At 53.3% G+C, this 23,175-nt stretch overlaps 3 protein-coding genes across 11 annotated transcripts in view; 1 reads left to right on the plus strand and 2 right to left on the minus strand.

The window, feature by feature from the left end:
* The window catches only part of ZNF34 (zinc finger protein 34), a 13,445-nt gene extending 3,538 nt beyond the window's left edge, over positions 1–9,907 (minus strand). Inside the window, exons 1-5 of one of the 2 annotated variants that reach the window (XM_026449728.1) lie at positions 9,832–9,907; positions 3,370–3,418; positions 2,159–2,245; positions 1,804–1,930; positions 1,218–1,337 (exon numbers count right to left, since the gene is read on the minus strand). In XM_026449728.1, the coding sequence (XP_026305513.1) occupies positions 1,218–1,337; positions 1,804–1,930; positions 2,159–2,191 (280 nt within the window). In that variant the 5' untranslated portion in view covers positions 2,192–2,245; positions 3,370–3,418; positions 9,832–9,907. The remainder of the gene's footprint in view (positions 1–1,217; positions 1,338–1,803; positions 1,931–2,158; positions 2,246–3,369; positions 3,419–9,831) is intronic. The other variant, XM_026449729.1, reaches the window with a different exon arrangement.
* A 2,347-nt stretch (positions 9,908–12,254) lies between these two features.
* On the minus strand, positions 12,255–14,760 carry RPL8 (ribosomal protein L8). The gene is made up of 6 exons (XM_023188287.2): positions 14,666–14,760; positions 14,291–14,439; positions 14,067–14,208; positions 13,582–13,800; positions 12,665–12,780; positions 12,255–12,451 (listed from the first exon to the last, which is right to left on the minus strand). Exons 2-6 carry the CDS (start codon positions 14,426–14,428, stop codon positions 12,293–12,295), a joined length of 774 nt encoding a protein of 257 aa, XP_023044055.1. The 5' UTR covers positions 14,429–14,439; positions 14,666–14,760; the 3' UTR covers positions 12,255–12,292.
* Positions 14,761–20,478: 5,718 nt separating this feature from the next.
* Positions 20,479–23,175, plus strand: part of ZNF517 (zinc finger protein 517) — a 15,135-nt gene continuing 12,438 nt past the window's right edge. For 2 of the 8 annotated variants that reach the window (XM_023188278.3, XM_023188274.3), the window contains exons 1-2: positions 20,479–21,738; positions 21,850–21,972. The gene's annotated coding sequence lies outside the window, so the exon portion shown is untranslated. The other 6 variants (XM_023188279.3, XM_023188282.3, XM_023188276.3 and 3 more) reach the window with 5 other exon arrangements.

Below are 23,175 nucleotides of genomic sequence, written 5' to 3' on the forward strand. Positions count from 1 at the left end.
TAGCACTTTGGGAGGCCGAGACGGGCGGATCACGAGGTCAGGAGATCGAGACCATCCTGGCTAACACGGTGAAACCCCGTCTCTACTAAAAAATACAAAAAACTAGCCAGGCGAGGTGGCGGGCGCCTGTAGTCCCAGCTACTCGGGAGGCTGAGGCAGGAGAATGGCGTGAACCCGGGAGGCGGAGCTTGCAGTGAGCTGAGATCCGGCCACTGCACTCCAGCCTGGGCGACAGAGCGAGACTCCGTCTCAAAAAAAAAAAAAAAAAAAAAGAAACTGGGAGGTGAAGGCTGCAGTGAGCCGAGATTGCGCGACTGCACTCCAGCCTGGGCGACAGAGCAAGACTCTGTCTCAAAAAAAAAAAAAAAAAAAAAAGCAGTGTCTGGGTGGGGTGCAGTGGCAGTGGCTCATACCTGTAATCCCAGCACTTTGGAAGGCCAAGGCGAGGGGATCACTTGAGCCCAGGAGTTCGAGACCAGTCTGGGCAACATAGTGAAACCTCGTCTGTAAAAAAATCAAAACTTAGTGTGAGTGGCACATGACATGCCTGTGGTCCCAGTTACTTGGGAGGCTGAGATAGGAGGAACACTTGAGTGCAGAAGGTCAAGGCTGCAGTGAGCCATAATCATACCACTGCACTCCAGCCTGGGTGATAGAGGGCGACCCTGTCTCAAAAAAAAAAAAAAAAAAGACTGTGTCCATACATAAGAGTGGAAAGGCCAGTGCTAGGAAAGGAATATCCTACAATACAACTGTGTCTGGGCAGTGAGATTCAGGGTGATGTGTACTCTCTCACTTTTCCGTGTGTATTAATTTAGAAGAGAGGGGAATTAAGTGATAGTCTCCATCACTAGGCCCTCACTGTGTGGCATAAGCTCTGGAGGGCAGGTTCTGTGGGTTTCTGCAGACCCTAACCTCCCCTTACAGCACCCATGGTCTGCACCTATTCACTCCCCTCTACACGGGACCTTGCCTGGAATGTCCATTCCTGTTTTCTACAGAAATGCTGCCCTGGAGAGATTCTGCTCAATAATCTCCCCACCAAGGTGCCCAGACTGAGAGAGGTGACCTGGGCTTCAGCAAAGGCCACCGTCAGGCCTCCTGTGCTAGCCCCAGTGCATCTTCCCCACAGACTCCTGGTTCATTAAACAGACACGCTGGACCCTAACAAATGCTCATTCGGTGACTTGAGTTGGGGAGCACACCCCCTCACGCACCTGGGCTGTTGACTCTCAGGTGCTCTCTCCCAGAGGTGACCTGAACATCCAGGACCCAGGGCTCATCCCCTCGCTCCAACTGCGAGATCACTCCAGGCTTGGGGCCTGCAGGTCCTACTCCTGGGAAGGAGACAGGGACTGGGGTTGGTACCAAGGACACAGGGCAGCACCTAGTGCCGTCTCACCCTGGGGCAGCAGGGTAAGGGAGGCACAAGCAGAGGGGGTGACGGAAGCCTGGACACCCTCTGGAGGGCACTGAGATTGGGCTGGGGCAGTCCTGAGCATAAGGGAACAAGAGCTCAGGGGTTACCTCCACTAGGAGGTGTGCAACTCCACCCCCTGACCCCGGTCCCCCTGTCCCACCAGGGAGGGGTCTGCCTGGGACCTGGAGCAAGAGGGAAGGGAACGGCTGACTCAGGAAGGTCCCAGCACTGCCCCTCCCCTCATCTTCTCAGATCAGGTGCCTACCTGGGATAAAGGTCATCACCTACCTCTGTGCCCAGGGGGTGAGGCCCCCAGCCCAGCCTCTGCTGAGCCCTTAGACCCCAGGGCTGTTCCCAGAGCTGAGTCCTAGTGAGGGCCTTACCCAGTGAGACTAGGTTCCCGTAGGTCTCCAGCATCACGTCCCTGTAGAGGCCCCTCTGAGCAGGGCCCAGGCGGCCCCATTCCTCCCGAGAGAGGAACACAGCCACATCCTCGAAGGTCACCTCGGCCTGGAATGACAGCAACTGCTATAGCCCAGGTGTGGTCCAGAGTGGGCTGGCAGGGGCAGGGAGGCAGCAGAAGCATGCTAAAGGCACCAGCACAGTGGGTGGCTGCATGGGGGTCCCAGGGTCACCCCTACCATCACGTCAGCACCCCAAACCAGAGACACCTGACGGTGTTTGCCAAGGAAAGCCCTGGGTAAAGGTTTCACTCCTCCCAGGAGGACAGATGCTCACCTGGGGTGGGGCAGGCAGGAACAAGGCTGCCATTGCCTACGGGTTGGGCTTTCTGAGGGCGGTGCACAGGAGCTGGTCACTCAGTTGCTGAGAGAAGAGAACAGAACAAGTGGAGGCCCAGTCTGGCCCCTTCTTCCACAGCTCAGGCTACTTGGTGCTGCCATAAACAGCCCTGCCTGCCTCACTGGTCCACCCCCACCCATCCCAATGGGGGTACTGCTAACTGGCCTCCCAGGCTCGTAAACAAGTTCTCCATTATCTCAGGTAGCAGAGCATATTACATATGCATCAAAGAAAATGCTAAACCATCACAGCCACGCTTGATGCACCACTACCCTTCTACCCCCACATCCTCACGTCCTCACCTGTCTACCCTCACGTATGCACGTCCTCACCATCTGCTTCTTTGTTTGATCACCATTAAATAGTGTGGGCTCCCAGAGCTGGGGGCCTTCACAGCCTCCATACCAGCACTGGCCCCCTGGGCCCACCTTATGTACTCTTAACCTGTCTTTTCTCCTTTGACTCCGCCAGACTTCACAGCCCCCATGGCCTGGTGTTGGGTCTGATCACCCCAATAATCACACCCGGTTAATTTTTTTGTACGGATGGGGTTTCGCCATGTTGCCCAGGCTAGTCTTGAACTCTTGAGCTCAAACAATCTTCTTGCCTCGGCCTCCCAAAGTGCTGGGATTACAGGAGTGCACCAAAGTGCCCAGCCTCCAGTCTCACCTCTACTGCCTGCTGCCCTTGGGCTGTCTAACCCCCTCCTCCTCTCTGGCATGCTAAGCTATCTCATTCAGGAGGAAAACAACAATACGCACTCACTCTACATGGAAGAATGAAGACAAAATGTTAAGGGCTAAGGAAGAAAATTAAAAATGATAGAAGGGGCCAGGCTCGGTGGCTCACATCTATAATCCTAGCGCTTTGGGAGGCTGAGGCAGGAGGATAGCTTGAGCCCAGGAATTTGAGACAAGCCTGGGCAATGTAGGGAGACCTCAATGCTACCAAAGAAAAAAAAAAATTAGCCGGCTGTGATGGCACACACCTGTAGTCCCAGCTACTTGGGAGGCTGAGGTGGTAGGATCGCTTGGGCCCAGGAAGTAGAGGCTGCAGTGAGCTGTGATCACACCACTGCACTCCAGCCTGGGTGACAAAGCAAAATCCTGTCTCAAAATAAATAAGTAAAATAAGGTTGACTCACTTACCAGAAGCATGAGACTCTTGGATTAGGTACACATGATGCAACTATTTGGCCTAAAATAAAATAACACAGAAAGGCTAAATATCAGTAAATATTTGATCAACCACTAGTTAAAATAAAGCTGTGGTACCTACATACCTTTTCTATATCTTTAAAGCTTTTTATTGAAGTATATTTATATTATAAAAGTTGACAAATCCTGAGTACACAGTTCAGTGGATCATCACGAACTGCACAAGCCCATGGAACCAGCACCACAGTCAAGAAAGAACAGGACAGGCCATGCACGGTGGCTCATGCCTGGAATCCCAGCACTCTGGGAGGCTGGGGCGGGCGGATCACCTGAGGCCAGGAGTTGGAGACCAGCCTGGCCAACATGGTGGAACCTCGTCTCTACTAAAATACAAAAATTAGCTGGGCGCAGTGGCAGGCAGGCGTCTGTAATCCCACCTACTCAGGAGGCTGAGGCAGAAGAATCGCTTGAACCCGGGAGGTGGAGGTTGCAGTGAGCCGAGATAATACCACTGCACTCCAGCCTGGGGGACAAGAGCAAGACTTTGTCTCCAAAAAAAGAAAAAAGAAAAGAAAGGAAAAATCACTAATAGGAATAAAAAAAAAATGCGTATTACTAAAAGTCCACCAAAAAGCTTTAATAATTACAAACAGGTATGGATCTATCAAAGAGGAACTGGTAAATCCTCCTCTGGAATGAGATTTTTTTTTTTAAGATGGAGTCTCACTCTGTTGCCCAGGCTAGAGTATGGTGGTGCGATCTCGGTTCACTGCAAGCTCTGCCTCCCGGGTTCACACCATTCTCCTGCCTCAGCCTCCCGAGTAGCTGGGACCACGGGTGCATTTAATTTTTTTTTTATTTTTAGTAGAGACGGGGTTTCACCGTGTTAGCCAGGATGGTCTCAATCTCCTGACCTTGTGATCTGCCCACCTCAGCCTCCCAAAGTGCTGGGATTACAGGCGTGAGCCACCGTGCCCAGTTGAGATTTTTAACATACTTCCCTCAGAAACAAGTGGGTCAAGTAAAGAATCTCATGCTTAAAGCATAAAGAACACACTTTTTTTCAACATACTGAACATTACCAAAAAAAGAGCAACAGAGAAAGTTTCAACAAATCCCAAAGGAATATATCATTGGCAAAATAATTCCTACCCATATTGTTGTTATATTAGAAATATACGATGAAAAGTTACCCTCTCTCCAAAAGAATACAAAAATGGAAACTAAAGTGGAAATAGAACCAAGCCTACCTACAGAAAACTGCGCATCCTTAATAGACTCATTTTAACAGCAAAGACTGAAATAAACAATCTAAGTATTCAGCAAGAAATCAAATGCAGGCTGTGGCTCATGCCTATAATCCCAGCACTTTGGGAGGCCGAGGCAGGTGGATCACTTGAGGTCAGGAGTTCGAGACCAGTCTGACCAACACAGTGAAACCCCGTCTCTACTAAAAATACAAAAAATTAGCTGGGCGTGGTGGTGTGCGCCTGTAATCCCAGCTACTTGGGAGGCTGAGGCAGGAGAATTGCGTGAACTCAGGTGGCAGAGGTAGCAGTGAGCCGAGATCGAGCCCAGTGCGAGACTCCGTCTCAAAAAAAAAAAAAAAGAAAGAAACAAATTCAAGGAAAGAATATGAAAGGAAACAAAACACAATTTAAAGAAACAGAAAACAATCTCTATGGTCATTCTTTGAAAATGCTAATAAAGTACACAAACACCTGGCAAATCCAATAAAGGGAACAAAAAAAGATGGAAAAGGGGCTGTGCACAGTTGCTCACGCCTGTAATCCCAGCACTTTGGAAGGCCAGGGTGAGTGGATCTCTTGAGCCCAGGAGTCCAAGACCAGCCTGTGCAACATGGCAAAATCCCTCTCTACAAAAAATACAAAAATTAGCCAGGCATGGTGGCATGTGCTTGTAGTCCCAGCTACTTGGGAGGCTGAGGTGGGAGGATCGCTTGAGGCCAGGAGGCAGAAGCCACAGTGAGTCGAAATCATACCACTGCACTCCAGCTGGGGTGACAGAGCCAGAGCCAGAGCCAGAGCCTATCTCAAAAAAAAAAAAAAAAGAAAATAGACAGAAAAGTAGAAAAGGAAATGCTACCAAGAACAAAAAAGGAAAGAGTGTATATTTAGGGCAGTTTGAATCTATGCTCCTAGGTTAAAAAAAATAATAATAATTTCAAATAGATTTAAAAAAAAAAAGAGCAAAAGGCCAGGTATGGTTGGCTCATGCCTGTAATCCCCATACTTTGGGAAGCCAAGACAGGAAGATCGCTTGAGCCCAGGAGTTCAAGCTCAGCCCGGGCAATATACTGAGACCCCATCCCTACAAAAAATTAAAAAAATTAGCAGGGCTTGGTGGCACATGCCTGTAGTCCCAGCTACTTGGGAGGCTGAGGTGGGAGGATCACTTGACCCCAGGAGGCATAGCAATAGTTCTCAGAGTGTGGCTCAGGGACCCTGGGGTTCCATGCATTCAAATTTGTATTCACAACACTAAGAGGACACATTAGAAGCACGTGCAGTAGAGTCAGTGACAAGAGAGGGATGTTCCCTCTCAGAGCCTGCTGCTATTCAACATCCTAGCCAACGCAATAGGTCACAGAAAAAAGAAATACAAGCTACAAGGATCAGAAGAAAAAAGACAAACTCGCCATTCTTTGAAAATGATAAAAACAATCTACATAGAAAATCCAAGAGTATCAATCCACTGTTGGGATGACAGGAGTTCAACAGCATTGCCACAAACAAGGTCAACACAGAATAATTAATACCACTCCTATTCGTTAGCAATCAGCAACCGAAAACTGACCATTCATAATAGCTACAAAAACTATGCAGTACATTAAATCTTAAAAAAAGATATGTATGTAATGGACAACATTATAAAACTTTATAGAAGTACCTTAGAAAAGTTTATGCAGAAACAGACCATGTTTCTAAATAGGAGGGCTCAATATAAAGATATCAATTCTTCCCAAGTTAAATTTATTCTGTGCAATTACAATAAGCATTTCAACAGAACATGATATCTGACAGAAATGACTCCAAATATCACATGAAATAGTAACGATCTAAGATTAGCCAAGGCAGTGTGGCTGGGCACAGTGGCTCACGCCTGTAATCCCAGCACTTTGGGAGGCTGAGGCAGGCGCATCACGAGGTCAGGAGATCGAGACCATCCTGGCTAACGTGCTGAAACCCCGTCTCTACTAAAAATACAAAAAAATTAGCCAGGTGTGGTAGCATGCACCTGTAGTCCCAGCTACTCCAGAGGCTGAGGCGGGAGAATGGCGTGAACCCCGAAGGCGGAGCTTGCAGTGAGCCAAGATCACACCACTGCACTCCAGCCTGGGAGACAGAGCAAGACTCTGTCTCAAAAAAAAAAAAAAAAAAAGTTAGCTAAGGCAATACCAAAAAAATAACTGAAGGAGACAAGGGTGTGCCCTACTAGATATTGAGACTTACGCTATGGTAATGGAAAGTGAAGTTTAAGTATAGGAAAAAAGATAATGGAAGACATCTATACATATGTTAATATACCTGCAATATCAACGGCAAAGAAGAAGGACAATAAATGGTATTGGCACAACTGGTTTTCCATTGGAAAATAAAATTAGTTCCCTGCCTTCTATGGTACACAAATATTTTGGGCAGGTTAAAGACTTAAATATTTAAAAAACAAAAAAGGCCGGGTGTGCTGGCTCACGCCTGTAATCCCAGCACTTTGGGAGGCTGAGGTGGGTGGATCACAAGGTCAGGAGTTCAAGACCAGCCTAGCCAAGATGGTGAAACCCTGTCTCTCCTAAAAATACAAAAATTAGCCAGGTGTGGTGGCGCGCGCCTGCAATCCCAGCTACTCGGGAGGCTGAGGCAGAAGAATCACTTGAACCGGGGAGGTGGAGGTTGCAGTGAGCAAAGACCATGCCACTGCACTCCAGCCTGGGTGACCAAGCAAGACTCTGTCTCAAAAAAATACATAAAAATGTAAATAAGTAAATAAATAATAAAAGCCTATAAAGAAAATGATTGTTTGATTCCATTAAAAAGGAAAAAAGGCCAGGCATGGTGACTTACACCTGTAATCTCAATGCTTTGGGAGGCGGAGGTGGGCAGATTGCTTGCGCTCAGGAGTAGAAAACCAGCCTGGGTAACATGGTGAAACCGCAGCTCTACAAAAACTAGCCGACGTGGTGGTGTGAGCCTGTGGTCCCAGGCAAAACCTCAGGTGGCTGAGGTAGAAGGATCGCTTGAGAGTGGGAGATGGAGGCTGCAGTGAGCCAAGATTGTGTCACTACACTCCAGCCCGAGCAAGACCCTGTCTCAAAAAAAAAAAAAGAAAAAGGATTCTGTACAAGACACCACAAAATTAAAAGGCAAGCAGACAAGCTAGAGAATGAAAGATATTTGCAAACATGTAACAAAACATAAATATACACAATATATTAAAAAATTTTTTTAATAAGAAAAATGTCACAATTTTGAACAAATGAACACAGGATAGGACCTGGCAAACCCTGTAGTCCCAGCTACTCAGCAGGCTGAGGAAGGAGGATCACCTGAACCTGGGAGTTCTGGGCTGCACTGTGCTATGCCAACTGGGTGTCCCCACTAGGTTCGGCATCAATATGGTGACATCGGGGAGCAGGGGACCACCATGTTGCCTAAGGAGGGGTGAACCAGCTTAGGTGGGAAACAGGGCAGGTCAAAACTCTGGTGCTGATCAGTAGTGGGATCACGCCTGTGAGTGGCCACTGCCCTCCAGCCTGGGCAACATAGTGAGACCCCCCATCTCTAATTTTTTAATTAAAAAAAAAAAAAAGGTAAATAAAACCAGACTCTCCCAAAAGACTGGGGAAATATAAAATACTTCATAATATCAAATGTTGAGGACACCGTAAACTGGTACAGTGACTCTAGAAATACATCTGGCCCTACCTGGTAGAACTGAAACCCTGCAAAACTCTCTGTGAGGAAACCTAACTCAAAGTATGTACTCTATGGAGACTTGCTAAGGCACACAAGAAAAACACAAGAATGTTACCATGTGTCTGTGTAGAAGAAGAAAAAACTTCAGCGTCTATCAGCAAAGTCACAGTGGTGAAAAGTAATGCCAAGGAGATAGAGCAACTATAAGGCTAAGAAAAACTGTCAGATATAGAATATCCACAGTATAATACATACGTATATATATATATATATATATATTTTGAGACAGAGTCTTGCTCCATCGCCCGGGCTGGAGTGCAGTGGCAAGATCTCGGCTCACTGCAAGCTCTGCCTCTCGGGTTCACGCCATTCTCCTGCCTCAGCCTCCTGAGTAGCTGGGACTACAGGTGCCCGCCACCACGCCCAGTTAATTTTTTTGTATTTTTTAGTAGAGACGAGGTTTCACCGTTAGCCAGGATGGTCTCGATCTCCGCACCTTGTGATCCGCCCGCCTCGGCCTCCCAAAGTGCTGGGACTGCAGGCATGAGCCACCGCACTCGGCCATACATATGTAGATTTTTAAGAGACAAAAACAGTATTAGGTACGTAGAGATACAAGAAAACGAGACTGGGCGCAGTGGCTCATGCCTGTAATCCCAGCACTTTGGGAGGCCGAGGCGGGCGGATCACTTGAGGTCAGGAGTTCGAGACCAGCCTGGCCAACATGGTTAAACCCCCATCTCTACTAAAAACACAAAATTAGCCGGGCGTGGTGGCGAGCGCCTGCAATCCCAGCTACTCTGGAGGCTGAGACAGGAGAACTGCTTGAACCCGGGAGACGGAGGTTGCATTGAGCCTCCAGCCTGGGCGACAGAGCGAGGCTCCGTCTCAGAAAAAGGAAGAGAGAGAAAGGAAAGAAAGAAAAGAAAAAGAAAAGAAGGAAAAGAAAGAAGAAAGAAAGGAGAAACAAAAACCTGGCTGCCTGGCTGCGGGGAGAAAAGCCCCCGAGCGCTGGAAGCGAGGAGGGTGGGGTGGAGGGAAGGCATCAGCAGAGGGAGCAGCATGGAGGAGCGCGGACGCTAAATGCAGGAGGGGCGAGATCCGCAGAGGGCTGGGAGAACCGAGAGACGCACGACTCCGCCCCTGAAAAGCTGACAGGAGAGGGGCGTGGGAGGGAACCGGGATGAGGCCTCGGGCCGCTGGGACCAAGAGGTCGGGAGCGCATCAGGACCCAGAAGCCGCCCTGTGCGGCAGGAGTCCAGGGGGGCCCGCGTGGGGCAAGCGAGCTGTGAGGCGCTCGAGGGCGGAAGGAGCCCCGTGAGGAGCGACCCCGGGGCTGGGAGAGGGCGGCGAAGCGCAGTCCGTACTCAAGGCCTTGTCCGGGGTCCCTGGAACAGGAAGTGCCGCTGATGGCGGGACGGACCCAGGCCTGGAGCACCGCAACAGAACCGGGCACGGGCGCAGTGCGCAGGGAAGGGTCTGCGCCCCGTGCGCCCGCCCCCGCCGGGTTCACACTCACCTCAGCGCCGCGGAGCAGCACGGCAGCCCAACATCGCCCGTTCGGCCCTCCCGCCCCGCCAATCGGAGCCGACCCGGAAGTGACGTCAGCCAACTGTCCGGGTCCGAGGCGCCGTCCGGGCCGCTCTGGGAAGCTAGGACGCTGCGTCTCAGCTGCCCACCTCCCTGGCTCGCAGTAAGGCTCCGGGGACCCGCGAATGGCAAAGCCGTAAAGCGGAACGCTGCCACCGGGTGGCAGTCCGAAGCCACGGCCCGGAGGCCCCAGAACTGGGGCGATGGTCAGAGTCGAAAACATATTAGTCTTTTCCTTTTTCTGATAAATCATCTCCCTAATGAGCCACGAAAGGTGCCGCAAACAAGAACGAACTAGGTCCCTTCCTTTACAGAGAAAGAAACGGGAACCGCACCCTTCCTTGGGGCTAAGAGAGGATGCTTACTGGCCAAAGAAGCCTGTCTTGGGTTTAACCCATGGCCCCTCATCCCTGATCCTGTAAATGGAGCCCAGTGTTCCCTCTGGAGAAAGGGTTTTCGGGTGCCTGAGCTGCTTCTGGAGCAAACTTTCCCTGATGGCCGGTCCTTCGGCCAAGCCCTGCATCCACTTTGCCCAGAAGGGAGCAGAAAAGCAGTGACGGCTTATGGCCAAGCTAAGCATCTAGTGGTTTCCCAAAACCCTCTTTCCAGATGCCCCTCCATCCTTCAGGAGGAAACACCGTCCTCCTGGATTCTTTCTCGACCGTGACACCTAGGACCCTGGGACCGCCTTGCGAATGACAGGGGATCTAAACCAGGTCCCCTAGCTACTGGCGGGGCGGTCAGGGCTGGAGTGGGAAGACCACATGAGGCCAGGGGGTTTGAGACCAGCCTGGCAATAGCGAGAGCCTGTCTAAAATAAACAGGCCCTGCTGGGTCACTGCCTAGGTGTGGTGGGCGCCCAAAAACAGGTGGGACTATGCCAGCAGGATCAGGAAAGCAAGATCATGAAATGCGGGGTAAGGTTCACTCTAGAAACAGCGTGGACCATGACAGTCGGGGCCACCCTGCAGCCAGTTAGGAATTGTCATCCCGGAGTGACCATGGAAGCCTAAGGTGGCCTATTCTCACCTGCCAGGCGCTCTCCAAGTCTCTAGGCAGAGCACACCGTGCCTCATCCTGCCTGCTGCAGTTCCACAGGAGTGTTGTTAGGGGCAGTAATCTATCTGCAGCTGCTGCATTTGCTGGTGGAACTTCCTTGTGTGAAAGCGCTGATAGGATGCTGTCCTGGGATCTCTTCGTGGTTAAGGGACAAGGTGCCACGGGCTACGGCCAAGCAGGAAGCCCCTCCCCCTGCCTTGTGACCACAACGAGCTTACTGGCCCTTCCATTGCAGGGGGGCGGTTCCCTGACACTTCCAACCTGATTCCACTCAGAATCACCACCCTCAGCCTCACTTGTCGCTACCAAAGCTAGAGAGAAGGAAGGAATCTGCCCCTGCCAGTAGGGAAAGGCCATGTGCTCAGAATAAGGTAATCAATGCAGCTTTGGGGGCTGTTCCTGGTTAGTTTCTCTGCAGTGTATGGCTCTGGGTGGGTGGGTGAAGGGACTCTTGGGTGCTCTGGGATGCCCATACACGCACTGCATACATTCATCCCTTTGTTCAGCAATCCCAGCAGTGACCTGGGACCCCACACTCAATCACCACCCTCAACCTCACCTGTCACTATCAGGCTAGAAAATGAGGTAAGGTATGAGGCTCCACCCACAGGAAAAAGCACCCAGAACCCTCCAGTCAGTGACCACTCCCCACCATGGCAGGGTGGGAATGCATACAGGGTGCTCCCAGTCGTCTGCAGAACAGAATGGTAAAGGCCAGGCTAGGAATAACTTCCTGGCTGTAGACAGAGTGTCTGTCCCATGTTCCTCCAGGCCCATCCCAAGTTCTCAGTGCAAGACAGACACCTGCAAGCCCGGTATCCCTGGCAGTGACTTTACAAAAACACACTGACATCAGCAGAGCTGTACCCAGTACAGAGGGGAAGGATGTAGCCAAAAGACCGTGGGCAAAGGAACACCTCAGGTGCTGAGCAAGTTAGCAGTGAGCTGGCAGAGTGAGGGTATGGTCCGGAACACCAGGCTCATGATTGTGTCCTATTCTGTTTCCTGTTCCTCAGTTTCCCCATATGTGAAATAAGTGCTTACATCCAAGCACTGCAAGCCATGGTACTGAGTCACCCACCTAAGTGTCTTGGTCCCCTCTGTGTGGAAGCAAGGGTCTTGCCCAGGGTACCTGCACCTCATTTCTAGTTGTAGACTTTCCCTTCACGCTTCCACCACTCATTGGTGGTCTACTCCAGTAGTCTACCTTCCTCCCAGTACCAACCAGGGGGATCCCACAGAAATCCTCCCAGCAGGGACCATCCCTTTGAAACCATGGGGGTGGGCACAGCCTGGTGGCATAAAGACAAACTTTATTGAGGCTCTCAGCACTAGTTCTCTTTCTCCTGCACAGTCTTGGTTCCCCGGAGACGTCCAGTCCGGCGGGCAGCAATGAGACCCACTTTGCGGCCAGCAGGGGCATCTCTGCGGATGGTAGAGGGCTTGCCGATGTGCTGGTGGTTGCCACCTCCGAAAGGATGCTCCACAGGCTATAGGCAGAGGAAGATGGCTTTAGAATGCGGGTTAGCCCACCTCCTTCACGAGGGTTGGAGCAAGATCAACAGTCCTGTGACTATAAACCACCACGCACTGCTCCTCCCACTGCAGATGTTCCTCCTGCAGGGCCACCTGTGGATGGGACTTGCCTGCTCGTGTGGCCACCGTGCCTTGAATACCCAATCCTGCATTTCTGCGTTACTTACATTCATGGCCACACCCCGTACTCGTGGCCAGCAGTTCCTCTTTGCCTTATATTTGTGGTAGGCCCGGCCAGCCTTCAAGATGGGTTTGTCAATTCGGCCACCTCCAGCCACCACACCTGTAAGGGAGATCAGGTACCTCAGGGAACCTCTAGTCGGTCAGAGCACCCCCACCTCCTCCCCTCAATCTCCTGTCATGCACCTTCACAATACTACATCCAACTACCCAGCAAAAAGCCCACTCGCCTCCACCCTAGAGCCCCTTGCACCCTGTGAGCCGACATCCAGTTTCTTCAATCCACACTGAGCAGTCAAGCCAAGGCCCTCACCTCCATCACCCAGAATGCTGGCTGAGCTCCAAGCGTGGGGAAGCACCCCTTCACCATGTGTGAGACATCCGGCAGGTCACTCAACCTGACACGGGACACTTGATTCAGCCTGCCCCATCTCAGCTTTGCTTATTCCAGGAATACAACCTCAGGGCCTCCCCGTGCCAGGCTGAGTTGGTAACAAGGATTCCAATGTTCCCAACAGCACAGGGAGTTAACCAAGACTCAAATCCTCCTTCACTCACTCAGTAGATGTTTTTGAGAAAGTCACAACTCTCTCCCTGCCTTATCTGAAAAAGCTGTTAACCAACTGTATGCAAGTACAGCAATCAGGAAGCCCAGACTAGAATTCAAGTCCCAAGTGACTTAATCCCAATCTCATTTAACGCCACAATAGCAATAAGGCAGGTACTATTGTGCCCATTTTACAGTGACGAAAACTGAGACTACAGAATAACCTCAAACTTACAAAACCCAAGTTTTGAAACAACAGGTAATTCCAGGAACCAAGTCTAGCTACTGGCTGTCCGCCGGCGCTCACAGCCTGTTCACCCAACAGCCCTCAGCATTCAACTGCTGCCTGGTACTCACCAACCACAGCTCTGTTGGCTGAGGAGATAACCTTCTTGGAGCCGGAGGGCAGCTTCACACGGGTCTTCTTGGTCTCAGGGTTGTGGGAGATAACGGTGGCATAGTTCCCTGATGCCCGGGCCAGCTTGCCACGGTCTCCAGGTTTCTCCTCCAGGCAGCACACGATCGTACCCTCAGGCATGGTGCCCACAGGGAGCACATTGCCAATGTTGAGCTGGGCTGCAAAGGGAAGCAGCATCAGGCCGTCAGCGCGGTAAGAGGCAATGCGACCCCACTCGCTCTAAGTAGCCCGCGAAGTTGCGAGCACAGCATTCAACATCCAGCCTCCCGGGGCAGCTCTCTGAGCCCCCACCGGTGCCCACCGTAGCCAATGGCCTGGCCACGCGTATGTCCCCACCCCAACTTTCTGCTGCGAGGTTCCCACACCGGTTTAGGACGTTAACTCCCCAGACAACACCCAGACCTCTCCCCACCCCGATGCTAACCCTTCTTGCCGCAATACACAAACTGTCCCGTGTGAATGCCCTCGGCGGCAATGAACAGCTCCGTCCGCTTCTTAAACCGGTACGGATCCCGGAAGACCACCTTGGCGAGCGGCGCGCCGCGGCCCGGGTCGTGGATGATGTCCTGCGGGCAGGGGCGGCGTAAGTGCGGCGTTCCGGCCGGGAGTCCCGTCCCCTCCCGCCCCGCCCTGGCCAGCGTTCCGCACCTTCACGATGCCCTTGATGTAGCCGTGCCGCTCGGCGAAATCCACGGCGCGCAGGCGCGCAGCGCCCTTACGGTGCTTCACGTGAGCGCGAAACACAGACCCGGCGCCCTTCCTCTGTCCACGGATCACACGGCCCATGGCGACGGGTCCTGGGGGCGATTCACGGTTAGCGCGTCCGGGCGGCCCGGGCACCCCCGCCAGCCCGGCTTTCCGCGACCCCGCCTCCAAGGCCGCCGCGCCCACCACCCGCTATCCTCTCCGCGGGCGCCCGCACCGCCATCCTCTCAGGAGGGCCGGCCCGCGTCTCAGCGCGCCTCAAGGAGAAGGATGGCGGCGGATAACTGCCCATGCCGCAGGGCCGCAAGCACGACCTACCAGCTCACTAGCGCGGCCGAAAGAGGAAACGCGGCGTCCGCGAGCCGCCTTATCTTCCGGGGCGGGGCCCAGGGCCGCGACACATTCCGGGCGCGCCACGGCCAGTCCAGCGCGGTGCACGCCGGGGCTTGTAGTCACCAGTGGCCGCCGGCCCCGCCTACTTTTCCGCCGCTGGGGCCCCCGCGCAGGCGCACCGGGAGACGCGGCGCGCGAGGTCCTGCTGGCGCGGGCTCGGGAGGGAAAGAGTGCTCGGTCTTCACCGGGGTCTCCGGGAGGGCACGTGTTCTCTGAGTGGCCGAGGAGGCGCCGAGTGGTTGAGTGAACTGTCCAGGGCATCACAGAGCGACCCAATCCGGGCCACGGGGTCTGGGGCTACCGGCTTTGCCTGGTGAGGGGCTTCCGTGTAGACGGAGGGGTTCTCGCTGATGCAGAGCAGGAGATGGGCAGGGGAGACGCGTGTACCCACTCGTGGAACGTCGTGGTTTGCAGGTGGCAGATGACTGTCTCCCTGATGGACGGGCCCTGCTGGACGGGGGGACCTTGTCCACTGTAGGCCCTTGGAGAGGTCGGGCGTCGAGAAAAGGAGCCCGGGGATCCTTGCCGAGGGCGAGGGCCGGCCGGCCCAGGAAGTGGGGAGGGCCAAGCTGGAGGGTCCCGCGGCGAGGAAGAAGGAGCGGGGATGGGCTGGATCACATGCTGCGGGGAGGACGAATAATAGCAGACTGGACCGTACCCTGACCAAATTCTGTGCGGGAGAGGTGGGTGGGGAAGGAGGAAGAAATGGAAACTGGGAGGGGCAGTGGGGGCCTGAGCTGGAAAGAGTCAGCCCGACTGGGGGTGTCCAGCGGCACAGGCTGTGGAGAGGGGCTTCGCGGAATCGAGTCCCTAAGGGGTGGGACCCCGAGGCCGGGGGCGGGGGGGGGGTGGGGAAGAGGTTTTTCAGGAGAGAGCCCCTGGCGGAGTGAGCACTGTCGAGCACAGGCGAGGCCGTGGTTGAGGAGGCAGCAAGGAGGTGAAGGCAGGGGTCCCAGTGGGTGGGAGAGGCTTGCAGTCAGGACTGGGAGGTGGGGTATTTCCTAGACCCTGCAGGGGCTGAGGCAGGGTTGACATCGTGAGAAAGAGAGGAGAGGGTGGAAGGGGTGTCCTGTGGCTGCTGCTGCTCATAGGGGAGAGAAGGGGCTGCTGAAGGAGGCCCTCCCCTAGGGTTGGCAGGGGGATCGAGGAGGAGCTGCGGGTGGGGACTCAGGAACCAGCCCAGTCCACAGCAGGGCCAGGGGCTGAGGGGCAGGACTGGACCCCAGGGGCAGTGTGAGGGGTTCTGGGATCAACCCAAAATTGGCCCACAGGCCAAGCCTGTCCCTCACTCCTGAGCAAATCTGCTTCTCTGCAGGAGCAGGAGAGTTGGGTGCGGGATAGAGGTGAGAAGAGTGCTTGGACACACAGGCTGTGGGGTTCCCCAAGGTGGTCTCACGGGTCTCTGGGATGAGATGCGGCTCCCAAGATCCTAGGTGCAGCCAGGAGGCTGACCAGGCCGCTTTAAGGCTCGAAGAGACATGGCCCTGCCAGCATCTACCCGACAGTCCTGAGGACTATATGACTAGGCTCAGTCTTGACCTGGCACACAGCAGGGGCTGTGCAGTTCTAGGTCACTTGACAGCCACTCCAGGCGAGGCCGCAAGCACTGGACATGAGGTTTTCCAGCCTTCTGGGGTGGAGCCATCTTTCTTGGGGCCAGGATTAGGCTCTCCCCACACAGTGCCTCTGCTTGTGCTACCGACGTCACCCCTAACCTGCTTTTCAGACTTTATTCTTAGAAATTATTTCCAGCCGGGTGTGGTGGCTCATGCCTGTAATCCCAGCACTTTGGGATACCGAGGCGGGAGGATCACCTGAGGTCAGGAGTTCGAGACTAGCCTGATCAACATGGAGAAACCCTGTCTATACTAAAAATACAAAAGTTAGCTGGGTGTGGTGGCAGGCACCTGTAATCCTAGCTACTCGGGAGACTGAGGCAGGAGAATCACTTGAACCCAGGGGGTGGAGGTTGTGGTGAGCTGAGATTGTACCATTGCACTCCAGCTTGGACAAGAGCAAAACTCCACCTCAAAAAAAAAAAAATTTCCTTTTGAAATTGTTCTTCAAATGTTTCTTGTCCCATACATGCAGGAGTAATTAGGTATAAACATGAGAAATTGTGATCCTCTGTCTTGCTCAGCTTGGCTCCCCTCCCCCACCAGCGTTATCTGCCTGCACCCCCCAATCCCCCACAACTGATGTGTCCTTATCTCCCTACCCCCCCCACTGCACCCCCGTAGCATAATTGTATCCCACATATGGGCACACCATCACATATGGCTAAAATGGGATCGCTCTGTAATAAAAGGAATACATATATATATACTTTTTTTTTTTTTTTTTTTTTTTTTTGAGACGCAGTCTTACTCCTGTTGCCCAGGCTGGAGTGCAATGGTGTGATCTGGGCTCACTGCAACCTCCGCCTCCTGAGTTCAAGCGATTCTTCTGTCTCAGCCTCCTGAATAGCTGGGACTATAGGCGCACACCACCACGCCCGGCTAAGTTTTGCATTTTTTAGTAGAGATGGGGTTTCACCATATTGGTCAGGCTGGTCTTGAACTCCTGACCTTAGGTGATGCACCTACCTTGGTCTCCCAAAGTGCTGGGATTACAGGCGTGAGCCACCACACCTGGCCAATACTGGGTACTTTTTACGGGCCAGGGACTGATCTAAGTACTTTTCATGCACACTGCTTTTTTTCTGAGATGGAGTCTCACTCTGTCGCTCAGGCTGAAGTGCAGTGGCGCTATCTCAGTTCACTGCGACCTCTGCCCTCTTTGAGTTCAAGCGATTTTCCTGCCTCAGCCTCCCGAGTAGCTGAGATTACAGGCGCCTGCCACCGTGCCCAGCTAATTTTTTGTATTTTTAGTAGAGATGAGGTTTCACTATCTTGGCCACGCTGATCTTGAACTCCTGATCTCATGATTCACCCACCTTGGCCTCCCAAAGTGCTGGGATTACAGGCATGAGCCACCGCGCCCGGCCCCATGCACACTGCTTTTCTCATTTAGTGTCTTACAATTCTGGAGCTATGTGTTGTGAAAACGTATTTCCAATAAGATTCTCTGAGATAGGCCGGGCGTGGTGGCTCAAGCCTGTAATCCCAGCACTTTGGGAGGCTGAGAGGGGCGGATCAGGAGGTCAGGAGATCAAGAGCATCCTGGCTAACACGGTGAAACCCCGTCTCTACTAAAAAAAAAAATACACAAAAACTTGCTGGGCGAGGTGGTGGGTGCCTGTAGTCCCAGCTACTCGGGAGGCTGAGGCAGGAGAATGGCGTAAACCCGGGAGGCGGAGCTTGCAGTGAGCTGAGATCCAGCCACTACACTCCAGCTTGGGTGACAGAGCAAGACTCCATCTCAAAAAAAAAAAAAGATTCTCTGAGATAGTTTTCCCATGTGCTTTCAGTGCCTCGGGTGGGATTGCCCATAGGACCCTGTTACCCATTCAGGAGTGGGTGAGGGGAGACCCCAGGGACCAATGCCAACAGGAAGAGGTGGGGTGGTTGCAAGGATGGAGATTGCACATGCTTGGGGACAGCTTGAAGGTGCGTGTTAAAATTTTTCCGAGAGGGGTTAAGGAAGTGTATTGTGAAGCCCAACGGGTTAGTGAGTGCTAAATCTCCATGACCCCTGCCGTCTATATGGCTTGGATGCATCATGTCAACCTGACATAATGCCGTGGGTGAACATTCTCTGGGACCCCACATATGTGATTAAATAGTTGGAAGTTTTGGCATCCTTTTACAGTGAGAGAACAGCACAGGATTTACATAGAATTTTTGGACATCCAAGTTCACCATAGTACCCATATTATCTGAAATTATGTGCCATGGCCCTGAGGGGAGTCATGATCCCTTCCCCAAAGATGGTTGTGGGGACAGAGCAAGTGTCCACCAGTCCCTCCTGCTGGACCCCGAATCCAGAGTGCCTCTGTCCTACCCAGCCTGTGCCTCACTCCTGAGCAGATCTGCTGTCAGCAGTGTGAATGCAGGAGACACCCTTGGTCCCCCAAAGAGTCTGAGGAACCTAAGGGCATCCAGTCCTGGGGCAAGGATCTAGGTAGACATCACACAAGTTTAGGACCACCCATGTAGGGTGCTGGGCTGAGCCTACTTAGACAAGTGTCACCCTCCTGACCCAGTTTCCCCTATCCTTGTGAAAAGAAAGAAAATGATGGTTCCTGGTCTGTCTTGTGCTCAAATCTGACCCGGCTCCCAACCAGCTGTGGCTCTGGACGAGTCCCTTACCTTCTTTGATCCTCATACCTCCTCCCAGGGTACAGTTGCCATTCAGAGGATCTGAAAAACCTAGAGCATGTGTGAAACCATCCCTAAAATGTGTGTGGAGGTGTGTGGGAATTTTTCAGCACACCAAGTTTCATGAATTGAACTGTTCTTCCCACTTGCATGATGGTTTCACACCACAGTTTAGTGGCTAAAGAATATGTGACTTGAAATAAATTATTAAATTTTTTTAAAAAAGAATATGTGACTTGGAGCCAGGTCTGTGGGTTGGATCCCGGTTCTGTTACTTAAGAGATGAGACCTTGGCCAGGCACAGTGGTTCACGCCTATAATCCCAGCACTTTGGGAGGTCGAGGCGGGCAGATCATCTGAGGTCAGGAGTTCGAGACCAGCCTGACCAACATTGAGTAACCCCGTCCTTACTAAAAATACAAAATTAAACGGGCATGGTGGTGCATGCCTGTAATCCCAGCTACTTGGGATACTGAGGCAGGAGAACCCGGGAGGCGGAGGTAATGGTGAGCCAAGATGGCGCCATTGCACTCCAGCCTGGGCAACAACAGCAAAACTCCTCAAAAAAAAAAAAAAAGAGACGAGACCTTGGCAGATAACAGGGACACTGCTCTCTTCATTTTAGTATGGGAACAGTAGTATTTTGATATGATTACCGTGAGGATTAAATTAGTAAATCCAAAGAGCATACAAATGTTTACAAAAATCACAGGGCTGTTAGAAGTAGAATGACCACCCTTGTGTGCAGACAGGAGAGGTGGTCTGAGAGTGATCAGAGGGAGCAGCAGAGACACTTCAAGATTCCAGTAACTGTCTGGGTGCGGTGGCTCACACCTGTAATCCCAGCGCTTTGGGAGGCCGAGGCGGCGGGTCACCTGAGATCAGGAGTTCGAGATCAGCCTGGGCAACATGGTGAAAGCCCGTCTCTACTAAAACTACAAAAATTAGCCGGTCGTGGTTGGAGGGCGGCTGTAGTCCCAGCTACTCGGGAGGCTGAGGCAGAATGGCCTGAACCTGGGAGGCGGAGGTTGCAGTGAGCCGAGATCACGCCACTGCACTCCAGCCTGGGCAACAAGAGCGAGACTCAAGCTCAAAAAAAAAAAAAAAAAAAAAGTCATACTAAACAATGTCATAAATTTATATAAGAGACAGACCCCGGCCCGATGCCCCAGCTCCGCCGTTCCTGCGGGGCCAGGAATCGATTCTGCGCCGTGCTCCCCAACCCTCGCAGGCCACCCGGAGGCAGGGAGTGGGCGCAAGGGATGAACGTTCGCCGCCTCCGATCCCGGGGGAAACGGAGCGCTGAGAACGTCGACGCTCTTCCGCGCCCCTGGGGCGTGGGACTGATACCCGGTCTCGCCCGGAACCCCCGAGGCGCGCCCCTCGCTGCGGCCCTGGCGAGCGCCGTCGAGGTGCGCGGTCCTCCAGGCCTCCCAGAGCGGCGCAGCGGCCGTTTCCGGGGGCGGGGCAGGAACCGGAGCCTGAGCGCCCGGCGCCCTGCGCTCCTCCCCGCGCGGTCCCGGCGGCCCAGGGTGAGTCGGCCCCGGCCGCGGGGCGGGGACTGGGAGGGGCGCGTTCCTCGAAGCCCGACCCAGTGGAGGCTGCAGCCACCGGAGTGGGCGCCCGGAGCTCGACAGGGAGCGGACCTGCAGCCGGCACTGCCGCCTCCGCTCGCCTTGGGTCCGTAACCCTCCTCGGGGCGAAGGGCCCTGCGCCCCGGTCCATGCTGGCTGTGGTCGGGGGCGTGCGGCCGGACCCCAGAGACCCGCTCCGCCTAGGCGGACGGCTGCGCAGAGATGAGGCTGCAGGCCGGGAGGCCTGGCGATGTGGGGCGGCTCCGGGAAGAACCAGGCTCTGCCTCTTGCATCCGCCCGATGGCGGGCTCTTCCCCGCAGCCTCGCTCCCCGGCGGAAGCCGTTTCCCGCAGCTTTCATTCACCCTGCGCAGAGGCTGAGGCTGAGGCTGAGGCAGGAGAATGGCGTGAACCCGGGAGGCGGAGCTTGTAGTGAGCCAAGATCGCACCGCTGCACTCCAGCCTGGGCGACAGAGGGATACTCCGTCTCAAAACAACAGCGACAATAAGCGTTAACATTTGAACTGAAACCTGCTGGCCGAGAGAAGCAGCCACAGATCCCTGAGGAGAAACTCCCAGGCGGGGGAACAGAGAGAAGGCTGGCATGGCTGCGGCGTAGTGAGCAGGGTGCCCCAGGTTCCCGAGGAACAGGGCTTATTCTGTGTAAGGAGGAAGGTGACCCCTCCTAGTCTTCTAGACCCCGGTTAAATGTTACTTCCGCCAGTAACATTTCTTGGTGGTCCTCCTTCTAAATTAGCACCCTCCTCCCCTTGACATTTTCTCTGTCAGCACTCGCAGCAACAGTTTGCTCTGTTGTCATCATATCACTGCTCGATTATTTTTAGCCCAGTGCTGTTTAATCTGATTGAAGGTTTATTTCCTAATTCCAAAGATAGAGCTAAAAGCAGGTTTTTTCCCCTCTAACCACGTAGCCCCTCCCTGAGTACATGCACTCCCTAGACATGAGCAAACAAAAAGCAGCAGTGGTAACTTACCCTCCTAGTCCAAGTCCAACCGTAGTCCGGGGTTGCAGTTCTTACCAGAGTGGAGCGTGGTATGTGTTGAGGGATCAGGGGGTCGAGTCTTCTGGCAGCCTCATACCCTGAGATACTCTTGGTGGCCTTGTTGGGGTGAGGACAACACGTGTGACCATCGCAGTGGCCCAGGTGGGTCCTGCCACAGACTGCCCTGGACAGACAGTGAGTGGGGCTGGGTGGGGGTGGTGTGGTCCTGCTCTTCCGCAATCAGTCTGCTATCGGTCTGCGCTCTCTGTGCAGGGGTGATTCACGAATCTGTCTGATGTACTCCCATCACCCTTCGTACCCTAACATGTCAAAAGGACTCTGCTGCCAAATGTCACTTCGCAGCATTGTGATCAAGCGGCCGTCCTGCTTCTAAAGGTGCGCTTTATTGATTTTTGTTTATTTTGAGAGAGTGCCTCACTCTGTCGCCCAGGCTGGAGTGCAGTGGGGCAAACTTGGCTCACTGCAACCTCTGTCTTCTGGGTTCAAGCAGTTCTTGTGCCTCAGCCTCCCAAGCAGCTGGGATTACAGGCGTGTCCCAGCACACCCGGCCAATTTTTGTATTTTTAGTACATAAGGGTTTCACCATGTTGGCCAGGCTGGTCTCGAACTCCTGACTTCAAATGATCTGCCCTCATCGGCCTCCTACAGTGTTGGAATTATAGGCATGAGCCACCGCCCCCAGCCTCTGAACACACGCTTTTTGTTAACTGATGCCTAGTGGGAAACATCGCTTTACAAAGTGGCAGCTACTTAGAGCTCCAGCTCTACAGAAAAGGATAGCCCCGGAAACCTTCACCCAAACACAAGAGCTCAAGTGTCTGTTGAAGGGAAGAGTGAGGAGACCAGGGCCTCATGCCTGCTCTATATACGTCTGCTTAGAGCAAAATTATTGTTTTGTTTTGTTTGAGACAGGGTCTTGCTCTGTCGCCCAGGCTGGAATTGGTGGCATGATCTCGGTTCGCTGCAGCCTCTGTCTCCTGGGCTTAAGGGATCCTGCCAGGATGACCAAGGTTGCAGCATTGCACTCCGGCCTGAGCAACAAGAGCGAGACGTCACCCAGGCTGGAGTGCAGTGGCGCGATCTTGGCTCACTGCAGTCTCTGCCTCCCAGGTTCACACCATTCTCCTGCCTCAGCCTCCCAAGTAGCTGGGACTACAGGCGCCTGCCACCACTCCTGGCTAATTTTTTGTATTTTTAGTGGACATGGGGTTTCACCATATTAGCCAGGATGGTCTCGATCTCCACCGCGCCTGGCCAAAAAAGTCTTAAACTGGCCGGGCGCGGTGGCTCAAGCCTGTAATCCCAGCACTTTGGGAGGCCGAGACGGGTGGATCACGAGGTCAGGAGATCGAGACCATCCTGGCTAACACGGTGAAACCCCGTCTCTACTAAAAAAATGCAAAAAACTAGCCGGGCGAGGTGGTGGGCGCCTGTAGTCCCAGCTACACAGGAGGCTGAGACAGGAGACTGGCGTGAACCTGGGAGGCAGAGCTTGTAGTGAGCTGAGATCCGGCCACTGCACTCCAGCCTGGGTGATAGAGCAAGACTCCATCTCAAAAAAAAAAAAAAAAAAAAAAA

The sequence above is a fragment of the Piliocolobus tephrosceles genome, chromosome 7 (assembly GCF_002776525.5).
Source record: "Piliocolobus tephrosceles isolate RC106 chromosome 7, ASM277652v3, whole genome shotgun sequence".
Taxonomy (NCBI): Eukaryota; Metazoa; Chordata; class Mammalia; order Primates; family Cercopithecidae; genus Piliocolobus; species Piliocolobus tephrosceles.